This window comes from Quercus lobata, chromosome 3 (genome assembly GCF_001633185.2).
Source record: "Quercus lobata isolate SW786 chromosome 3, ValleyOak3.0 Primary Assembly, whole genome shotgun sequence".
Taxonomy (NCBI): domain Eukaryota; kingdom Viridiplantae; phylum Streptophyta; class Magnoliopsida; order Fagales; family Fagaceae; genus Quercus; species Quercus lobata.
Window position 1 is genome coordinate 69,475,047 of NC_044906.1, and position 11,404 is coordinate 69,486,450.

The following is an 11,404-nucleotide window of genomic DNA, read 5'->3' on the forward strand; positions in this document are numbered from 1 at the left end:
ATCTAGACGGGATATTCATGAATCATATCCTTGAATCAATGTCAACAACATTGTAGGGAGAAATAAAAAACTTTTTGGCTCATTGTTTTGACTTTCATAGAATTCAATAGCAACACAAAATTCAAGAATGAGGTTTTATAAATTCAAACAAAAGTGCACACATTATAATTATAAGTTGTAACCAAATACAAACAAGTTTTTTCTAACTCAAATCAATTGGGACAAGTATAATTTTGGTTAGCAATGCTAGAATTTGTATTATTTTATTCTTAATGAACAAGTTGATTGGTTGATTTGAGGCAATGAAATAGGTGAATCTAAATTAATACATTTTACACTAAGTAATTTGCTACAAGATATACTAGGTGAGAAATACATGTTTTTCTCTTTAAAAAAACATGTAAAAAAAATAAGGGTTAGCCCTAACCCAACCCATTTATAACTCATTTAAGATGATCCATTTTTACCTGAAACTGATTGGCCCCGTTTGCTACGTCATTTTTACTTGACTAGGTTCAGGGACAGACTTAGGATTTTAAGTTAGAGGGGGCTAGAGTATAAGAAAAAATACTCTAAATAGACATCCATATAGTATTAACAAATTATAAATACACAAAATCTTTATTTCTTAATACATTGCGATGCAATCATCTACCAACAAAGATAAAAAATAAAAAATAAAATAATGTTTTTTTAATACTAGGTTGGCTAGGATTTTTTATTTTTACTTTTGAAATTAGAGCATTCACAATAGTGATGTGCACCTCAAAATGCTATTTTATCTATTTTACCACCTCACTTTACAATACAATCAACATCAAATGTTCTATTTTTTTACCACTTCATTTAAAATAATATAAACAACTCATTAAAATAATAAAGAAAGAGAGAAAATTTGAGTTTTTTAATTGAAGGAAAAAAGATAATCTTAATAAAATATTTTATTTTATTTTTAACAACTTACTACAGTTAATTGGTATTATACCAGTTTACTGTAGTTGCAAAACATTTAGTTTTAACTTCTCCAATAACAAATGATTTTTTTGGTTCTTTGGTAGTAATTTTTTTTTTTTTTTTTTTGCAAAAAATTAATGTGACTACATAATATAGTCTACATCTCAATTCTTAGCATCTCCCAAGAAAATGAAGAAAAAAAAAATTCTACCGTAGTTTCTAGAAAATTTTAACTTTCTAATTTCTCTTTAGTCAATTACCTCATGTACTTTTACTTGGCTATGTCCACAGTATGTCTACTAGTGAGTGGTGTCCAAGTCTGGTCCTCGTTACCTACCAACTTTTTCTTGTAGCTAGGGGGCTTAATTAAGGGATTTGGGTTCAGATTATACCCAATAGAACTGGTCATTGGATACAAGTCAAATCCAATTGAGTAAATTCCTCCTATCATTAATAAGACTTAACAAAATTGGACCTGATTTGAAAATTCATCCTAAACCCGAAGGAAAAATACCCAATACGAATTCGAAATTTTAAATTTAGGGTCTGTTTAAAATCTGTTTATTTTCCTGAAATTGAAAATTTTTTGCTAAAAGTATTGTAGATAAAGGTAAATGTTAGTTGAAATAGTGCAGTGAGACCCATGAATAATACCAAAAAGTGTAATGGGACCTATGAATAATAGCAAAAATAAGCTGAATAGTAAAATAAGTTGGCAAAAAATAAGCTAGCCAAACAGACACTTAGTGCACGTTTGGATAGCGTTTTTAACAACGCGTTTGCTCCTCCACAGTGGGTCCCGTGCATTGTTCACGAGACCTACAAACCTCTTTTTTCAGCAAAATTTTTATTAAAACTGGGTCTTACGGCACTATTCACACATTTAAAAATTATTTTGCTACAGTATTTTCAGTTTTCAGTAATAAATGTTATCCAAACAAACCTTTATGGCCCGTTTGGAAGTTTAAAAAATGAGGGGAAGTAGAGTAGAGGGAGGAAGAGTAATTCAATTACCTTGTTTGGAAGTTTTTTAAAGAATGAGGGGGAGGAGTTTGGAGGGATTTCAACCACCTCTAACCCCTCATTTTTAATTCCCTCAAATTGGAGAGATTTGGAGGGAGAGTAGAATAGATAAATTATTGACTAGATAAATTTCCTAATTTACTATTTCTAAATTAATAATAAACCAATGTTGCAAGTCCATTTTCAAATAAGGGTAAATTTATCTATTTTAATCATTTCCTCTCCTCTCCATCTTAATTTTTAAAACATCCAAACAAGGGGAAGGGCTAATTACTCCCTTCCCCCCTACTAATTTTAAAAACATCCAAACAAGGTGGAAGGGAACCATTCCCCTCTACTCTCCTCCCTACTACTCTCCTCCCTTCTACTCCTCTCTACTCTCCTCCCTCTCTAAACTTCCAAATAGGCCATTAGTGTAAAAACGAGTTGACCTATGACTTGATACATTTTTTTAAAATTGTATGTTTTTTTTTAAAATAATAAAATTCAGCCTTGAAATATCATTAACTTTATTTATGAAGAACAAAGTGAACATTTAAAAAAAAAAATTTGGTAAATAATTTCATAAATAGCTTGCTTCCAATGTAAAAGGGAGCATAAAAAAGAAGATGCCTACTATTATTGTTGGTGATGTCCTTTTGAGTTATTGTTAATATATTATGGGATGTAACCTATAAAAGTTTGATTTGGAATTAACATGTTCTTTCACTAAAATGTGTTTTAGACTGTGTTTGTTTCGATGGAATTGGATTTATGGAAATAAATAAATAAATAAAATTAAAGAAAAATACTGCATTTACGGGTGTTAATTTGGAGCAACTGAAATTATTGGCCAATTGGAAATTATTTTTCGTAAAATAAAAGCACTTCTAGCGGAAAAATATTTTATACTTTCATTTGCGGTCCTTTCATTTTCTACCCCACCCAAAATTTATTAACTGAACCTCCACCCTTCCCCTGCCCCCACTGTCAACCACCTAACCACCACCCCCTGCTAACGTCCTCAATTGCCAACCATTGCCACCAGTCGCCAATCTCTTTTTTTTTTTTTTATCTAAAATTATTTTATTTATTTATTAATTATATATATGCTTGGGAGATGAGAAAACGTGGGAAAGTAATAGAAAATATATTTTCGATAGCATTTTCATGAATGAGAAAAAAAAACACTTGAAAATATTTTCCAAACCATTTTCAAGAACTCAACCAAACAGTTGAAAATATTTTCTTTCTCAAAAATATTTTCTCCTGTTGAACCAAATGTAGCCTTAATTTAATATCTTGAAATTAGGTGACTTTTCTAGGCTTGTATCTATTGATATGAAGATGAAATACTTTGGAAACGAATATCAAACTAATATTTCATCAAGGCTCATACTCATCCAGATAAGGGATATCCATAAATCAATGTCAACAAAATTGTAACAAAAAATAAACAACTTTTTGGCCTATTGTTTTAACTCTCATAGAGTTCAATAGCAACACAAAATTCAAAAATGAGATTTCATAAATTTTAACAGAAAAGTGCATGCATTATAATTTGTTTACTAAGTAACAAATACATGTTATATAAATATAAATAAATAAATATATATATATATATATATATATATCATGTGAAAAAAAAATAAGGACACAGCATAACCGAACCTGCTTATAACCCATTAAAGATTACACGTGGTATAGTTTCGCCTTTTTACTTGACTAGGTTCGGTGTTGTCTGCTTGTGTCATTGTATGTGAAGGGAGGAATACATTGATAATAGTGTATAACAACCTCAGTAAAAAAAGCAAAATTTTTGTTACAATTTATTTTATGAGGTCAGGTAAATTCCAAGAATAATGGGTTCTTGTAATGTAAGATTAAAATCTATTATTATTTAGGAAAAAAACATAATAATTGAATTTATCAACATAAATACATCATGTGAGATTGTCATGGTCATGGACTGCCTTAACAAAAAACTTAATGCGCCTCCACTCAATTCTCAGCATCTCCCAAGAAAAAATGGAAAAAAAATCCGCTGTAGTTTCTAGAATAATTTGAACTTTCCTCATTTTCCTTAGTCTTATATATATATATATATATATATATATATATATATATTAATTACTTAGGTAGAATGTTGAAACTGCCTATTCATCGTTATCTTCTTCATCATAGTTGAAGGGTAGTGGCACAGACTTGAAAGCTCGGTACTTGCCAACGTTGTTCAAATGTTCATTCTCCAATCTGAGCAATTATGCATAAAAATTTAGGTTAATCACAAAAATTAAAGAAGTTTTTTTACCAAAATGACTTATTAAAATCTTTGTTACCTGAAGAAATTCCATATGCCACGACGAATGATCTCTAGGCTAGCTACAATGGCTATTAAGGAATTTTTATGTAAGAAAGACACTTGGAAACCCAACACAGTCTGCATCCATGCAAACCTTAGCAACGCATTCAACGCCTGCATGGTCATGAAGTTAAAATTAGTAGTGTTACTGTGTTAGATGTTGATAAAAGCTAAGAAGCCTGCACATGGAATCATGGACACTGACATAGACACGAGACAGATGGGGTTGAGATAGTTAATGATTAACATGTATCTTTGAGCACATTTTATGTTTATTTTAAGTTTTAAAAACAAATAACATCTATCAAAAGCCATGTAGATGCTACAGTTATTTTTTCTCTTACCATTGCTCCAAAATATACACTTTTGTGAGGGACTAATAGCTTGTCTCTCAACCAGCGGTTCTTAGATCGACGTTGAAGAAGCCCCCAATCTATAACAAGGTCCCAGTATGTAGAAACAATTGCTGCAATGGCTGAGAAAATCCAGGCTAATGTTTTCCAACCCATTCCCTTGTTAAGACTATAAGCAGTCCTCAAGATAACAGCCACAATAGTCAGAAAATATTTGATACCATTATATCCTTGCATAGGATCTCTCTCTTCATACAAGCGCCTGAGGCACTGAAAAAACAAATGAAAAAAAATTAAGTATGTCCATCAATCAATTATCATTCAATTTGTGCTAGCAGATGAAGAAGAGCATGTGGGAAAACAAAAGGAAATTAAGTACTCCCACAAAAAGCTTTCATAATAAAAATTTTCACAACTTTCTTAGATGTTAAGTTATAATTAGTGTTACAGCACTTTTACATTACTTCACCAATGAAACCACTTTTACATACACCAATTCCAATATGATACCATTATAGTTGTGAATTTTTTTTGTCCCTAAACTTATAAGAAGAAAAAATTTTAAGGTTCGTACCTGAAGGAGTCGAGACCAGTATGGAATTACAGCAACAATGAAATAGAAAGTTTTGTATACATCGCTTCTTCCGCAGGTGTGATGTCTGTGCTTGAAGTCTCCCCAACCATAATAGCAAATGTAGAACTCAAAACTTCTCAAGGCTTGCACCTGCAACAGAAGTAAGAATAAAATGATCAATATCATGGACTTCTGGATAGACAAGAGATGAGTAAAGCTATTAAATTTTTTACTAAAAATGGTTTCCAAACTGATGAACAATGAATGTGATAGGTGCTAAATTAATAACATTGTATATCAATTTCTTTATTATTATTATTTTTTTCAAAAGTTAACACATTAGTTTATAAGGATTATTATTTTCTTTTTATTCTTAGGTAATCGATAAACAACATGCAACAATTTACCAACCTGGCTAGTGAGCTGATCAGCCAAGAAGAAATCTGGGAGTGTCACCTGCAGTAGAAAGAAATTTACAATGTTCATACTTCATACAAACCACCCCAGTTCAACTTACTAATCTTATGCATTACTTTTTCTTGACCCATATATTAATATACCTTGTACAAAGGAGCAAGAATACAGTGAAAGAGACATGTAAGGAAGAAGAAACGACTTGAACGATACATGATATTAAATGGGCAAAATAATATGATGAGTACAAGCTGCAGAAAAAGAGAGGAATCACAGGATTAGGTTCTGCCTATATATTCAGAGGTTAAATGAGGAAATCACCAATTAATTTTGATAATTCTTACAAAAACCAAGTTTAGAGGCAGAAGTTCGGTGAATGTTCCATAATCTTTTGTATTTGGATCCATCTTCATGTCAAGGTTTAAGAGCACACTGGCTAGTGCTAACACTGTAAGACCAAAACTGAGGAGGACAATTTCTCGATACCCCAACTCAGTTCCTTGCTTGAATCCAAATATGAAGGAATAATTGACCCAGTATCGCCTCCAGAAGAATATATTGGTAGCATACATAATCATGTGTAGAACTATTAAGCCAAACAAGCTGCAAGGAGTTCAACATGTGAAACAAAAGAGTTATAGATCCCTATTGTTGGAAATGGAAGTCATGTTCATTTGAATCTATTTTTATTCAGTTAAAACGACTTAATACTAGAATGTCTTGTTTGTTTTGTTAAGTTAGAATAATGATTAAATTCATCACTTTCTATTTGTTTAAGCTTTTGGACAAATGATCTTTTATCATGGTATTAGAGTAGAAAATCCTAGAAATTCAATTTAGGAAGAAATATACCTGTAAAGGGGAAACATGTTTTCCATGTACTTTGTTGCTTCTGGCTTATCCGTGATATTGCGTGCGCGAATGATTAAAATAAGGGCTAAAATCAGAGCTACTATGCAGCCAGCAAAAAAACCTAAAGTTTTTACAAAGACCAAATTCAAGGGAAAGAAATTGATATCAAAATTGGTCCCAATTCACTATTAAGAAGTTTAATTCATCCTAATAAAAGATCTTACCAGTGGTAAATGTTGTCCTATGTCTTTCCCTCATTGCCTTGGGTCTTAAGATTTTCATGCCTTTGGTGCGATTAGAATTAGAGAAATGTTTGATGAATGTAGCTTCAACCCTTTCCATAAGTTTGGTAATCTGAAATGGCAAATGGAATATCAGATTAGAAGGAAATTAATTGACATTAGCAACCCTTTTGTAAGCAAAGCCTAAAGGTCAAATAGTTTTGATAATGAATGGTCTGGTCTCCCCTTTATTTCTTGCATTTTGCTAATGAATAGAGAAATTTTACCTCATCAGAGCTGCCAAGGGAGGAGTTATCCACCATTTTCATGTAAGATTTTGATGCATTCCTTAAAGTGATCTGCAATGTTAAGCCCAAAACGTAAGAACCGAAATCAATGTCCAAACCCTGGGAATAAGAGTAGTGTCTATTTGCTAGTAGTTTTTTTTTTTTTTTTTAGTATCTAAACATGTTTGTTTATGTACAATTTTTTCTAAATACAACTATACTTGAACCAACTTTTCAACAATAAGCAACCATTAAAGAAAGTGAGGAAATTCTAAGGTCACTAAAGGTCTATGGAGAGTCGTCAGGTCAACAACTCAACAAACAGAAAACATCACTTTTCTTCAACCGCAACACAGATAGGAGAATTCAAGAAGCAATTAAATGTAGATTTGGCGCCTAGGTTATCAAACAACATGAAACCTACCTAGGCCTCCCATCCTTGGTGGGTAGATCTAAAAGGAATACATTTGCTGAGCTCAAGGCAAGGGTGGCAAGCAAATTGGCGGGTTGGAAAGAGAAATTGATATCCACAGCTGGGAAGGAAGTCTTAATCAAAGCGGTAGCCCAAGCTATGCCAACCTACACAATGAGCTGCTTTAAGCTCCCCAAGGCCGTATGTGATGAACTAACTAGCATGGTAAGTCAATTTTGGTGGGGTCAAAAGAAAGAAGAGAGGAAAATGTCTTGGTTGAGTTGGGAAAAGATGTGCCTTCCGAAGGAGCAAGGTAGCATGGGGTTTAGGGACCTAAAAACTTTCAATCTAGCACTCCTAGCAAAACAAGGATGGAGATAGCAAAATCATTCCAACTCTTTGTTCTATCGAGTCTTCAAGGCCAAATACTTCCCTCATAGTAATTTTGTGGATGCTGTCACAGGGTCCCGCCCTTCCTATGTGTGGCAGGTCATTTTGGCGGCCCAAGGAATTGTGAGGAAAGGCTTAAGGTGGAGAGTTGGTAATGGGGAAAGAATTCATATATGGCAGGACAATTGGCTACCCTCTCCAACAACATACAAAGTATCCACCCCAGTGAACTTCCTACCAAGTGATGCAAAGGTGAGTGTGCTCATTAATGCTGAAAAGGGGGAATGGGAAGTGGGTTTGGTGCAACAGACTTTCTTAGCCCATGATGCAGAGACTATTCTAAGCATACCGCTTAGTAACCGACTCCCTCCAGACAAGGTTATTTGGGCTGCCAACAGGAATGAAAGATTCTCTATTCGAAGTGCCTACAAACTAGCAATGGTGGAAGTTTGGAAGGAAAGAAATGGAGATAGCTCAGATTGCTCAACAATGAAACAGGTATGGAAAAGGGTCTGGGGATTGGAGACTCCAAATAAAATCCGAAACGTCACTTGGAAAGCCTGCCATAATATACTAGCCACTAAAGAAAACTTAATGAAGAGGCACATCACTACAGATGACAAATGTGAAGAATGTGGAAAGGAGTTTGAATCCATCTGCCACTTGTTTTGGTTTTGCGATAAAGCAAAGGAAGTTTGGGCAAACACTAAACTAGTTTTCCCTTTCCAAATAGGCCAGACATGGAGTTTTGTGGATGTGGTTTGGCAGATTGTTAGATGTGATTCAGTCTCACCCAGTCTACTGGAAAAGGTTGCTGCAATTTGCTGGGGCATCTGGAAAAATAGGTGTGAGGTGAGGCATGGAGGACATCATCGTTCAAGTAGTGATATTGCCCGTAGCTCTCTGGTCTTACTTGAGGAATTTCAAGTGGCAAATGAACTGTCTGCTTCCCCATTGCTAAAGATAACATAAAGTGGTCCCCCCCAGCTTTAGGCCGATACAAATTAAACGTTGATGGTGCAGTATTCTCCCAATTCAAAGCAACAGGTATGGGTATGGTCATTCGGGATGATGCGGGGCAGGTTGTTGCAGCCATAAGCAAGAAGATTTCTATCCCGTTGGGCCCGTTAGAAGCTGAAGCGAAAGCTATGGAAGCTGTTATTCAATTTGCAATTGATATTGGGGTCAGAGAAGTTACTTTTGAGACTGATTCCCTTCTCCTATACAATGCCCTTCAAGGTAACACTGTAGCTGCCGCTTCCATCGAGAATGTAGTCTCTGGTATACTCCTTCAGATTCAGAACTTTAGATCAACAGACTTCTCTCATATCAAAAGGCTTGGCAACATGCCTGCCCATGTACTTGCTTAGCATGCTGAACATGTTGAAGATTTTGTGACTTGGCTGGAGGAAACTCCTAGCCTTATTGAGCACATGTGTGCACAAGATGTAATCAACCTGTCTTCTGTTGTTAGTTAATGAAATTTCCAGTTTTCATATCCAAAAAAAAAAAAAAAAGGTTCTCAGTCTCATCCAAATGCATGCTATATACAAATTTATTTATTTATTTTTGGGAGGGGAAATACCTTATCATATTTCTTCATGATCTTTGAAAATGCCAGAATATTCAAGAAGCTGTATCATTCAAAGCAAAATGATTTACTGCATTCATTTGAAAGAAAGACAAGCAAATCAATCCAACCAAATTTAATAATAAACTACCATATAGTACCTGTAGTTCTTTAGAAGCCTAAGCTTCTGGTAAAATTCAACAAAAGCTCGCTTAAGTTGATCTTCAACTTTCCTCAAATTTTCCCTGGTAAAATTCAGCTCAGTCTGCACAGGGTAATTGAGGAAGCCCTTAATGGTTGAACAAGGAGTCTCTAGAGTGTTGTTCATTTTCACATGACTAAGTATTTCAAGAGGAGCTGGTCTAGTTCCCTTCACGTTCTTTAGCCTCTGTTCTTGAACCATTTGATTGACAATTTCATTATCTTTGTCATCACTTGATTCATCTGATGATGGTCCATGGCTACTCGAACCCTCTTCAATCACATCCATGGACATGGGAACTCTTCCCGATCATGGAGCATTAGATTTAGTTATCGCAGAGTTCTACAAATTGATATCATTTTGCAAACACTTCGATATTCTTGGCCTTATTATGAATATGAAACTAGTGAAGCGTGGTCATAACAAGCCACTATTTTAGTAAAATAAGTTCACACTACAAACACCTTGCATATCTAACCAAAAACACTATCCCAAAGTGACATTACAGTTGCTACAACTATTATTACATAAACCGTAAAAATTGATTTACTAATATACTTTTTTTTACAATTCGATAATTATAATAATGAGAAAGGGAGATTCGAACCCGTTTTCCTCCTAAAGAAAAGTGCCAAGAAGCTACAAGGCTCACAGTGATACATAATTTTTTTAATACAAAATAAATAAATAAAAGTAATTTAGAAATTTATTTTGTGTTATTGATATGGGCACCAATGAACTCTATTATTAATTTAATTTGTAAGCTTTTTACGTTAAAATTAATAATAATTTTAGTATTTTTCAACTAGTGTAACACTAGCAGTTAACAACCGTACGAAAAGGATTCCAAAAAAATATTAATAAATAAAAAGCTTCAAAAACTTACTGCTTGCTCTGGCTCCTTTTGGTGTAGAAGCAGCAACATCAGAAGCAAGACGAGTCATCTCCACAGACCTATCAAACCACCCTTGAGGATTCTCCACTTTGATCCTAAAAGCAATCATAGCATCCATTTGTTTGTTCAACGTAGCTGCTTCCTTCATCACCTCCTCCACTTTAGCCTTGTAAAACTTGTTCACTTTATTGAATTCATCGTCAAGTCTCCTAAAGTAAACCAATTCATACTCGCCACCTTCATCGGAGGACATGCGAAACGTAGTTTGATAACTTTGTGAGCCACCATGGTTCACAGAATTGACAAGAATGGCTTGGCTTTCAATGTCATCAGAAGCTGATGATGGGCTTGTGGGGTGGTTGTATATTTGTGTTAAGCCACTAAAAGCTCTATAAAGTGTGAGCTTTCGTTTGAGGCCAGCTGGGGTTGCTGGTGGCTTGGTTCTTTGCTTGAAGCGTTGGATTTCTTTCAAAAGGGATTTAAGTTGATTGTAATCCATGTATGCTTCTTGCCATTCTGGCACCATTTGTGCTGTGAATTCCTTCCCAAATTTCATGGTTTTTGTGCCTTTTATTGCAGCACAAAATGAAGAAATATATAGTGAGCTAGTTGCTATCATCGTTGATAATGGCTGGGTATTAAGTAAAGAATGAATATTTTATTAAATAAATGTTTTTAATAGATAAACTAATTTGAAGGTTTTGTAAAAATAGATATATAAAATAAAAAAAAAAAAGTATGTTTTTTCTTGTAAAATAGATAGAAATTATGTATTTACTGATGTGGATGCTCTAAGGCTATTTGAGAGTATATATAGCATTTTATGTGACATAAAAATAATTTTTTATTTTAACTGATACTAACAACGTTAATATTTTTTATCAATCACTTAATGATAAGAACTACTTTTATACAA

General features: G+C 33.9%; 1 protein-coding gene across 1 annotated transcript; it reads right to left on the minus strand.

Annotated features, from left to right (window-relative positions):
* Window positions 1–3,807: 3,807 nt before the first annotated feature.
* LOC115978775 (phosphate transporter PHO1 homolog 3-like) lies at window positions 3,808–11,180 on the minus strand. Its single transcript, XM_031100639.1, has 13 exons — window positions 10,476–11,180; window positions 9,553–9,894; window positions 9,407–9,455; window positions 7,020–7,091; window positions 6,736–6,865; window positions 6,512–6,632; window positions 6,004–6,262; window positions 5,806–5,910; window positions 5,657–5,701; window positions 5,246–5,395; window positions 4,663–4,941; window positions 4,296–4,432; window positions 3,808–4,209 (listed from the first exon to the last, which is right to left on the minus strand). The coding sequence occupies exons 1-13, from the start codon at window positions 11,105–11,107 to the stop codon at window positions 4,113–4,115; spliced, it is 2,418 nt and encodes an 805-aa protein (XP_030956499.1). The 5' UTR covers window positions 11,108–11,180; the 3' UTR covers window positions 3,808–4,112.
* Between the last annotated feature and the right edge of the window lie 224 nt (window positions 11,181–11,404).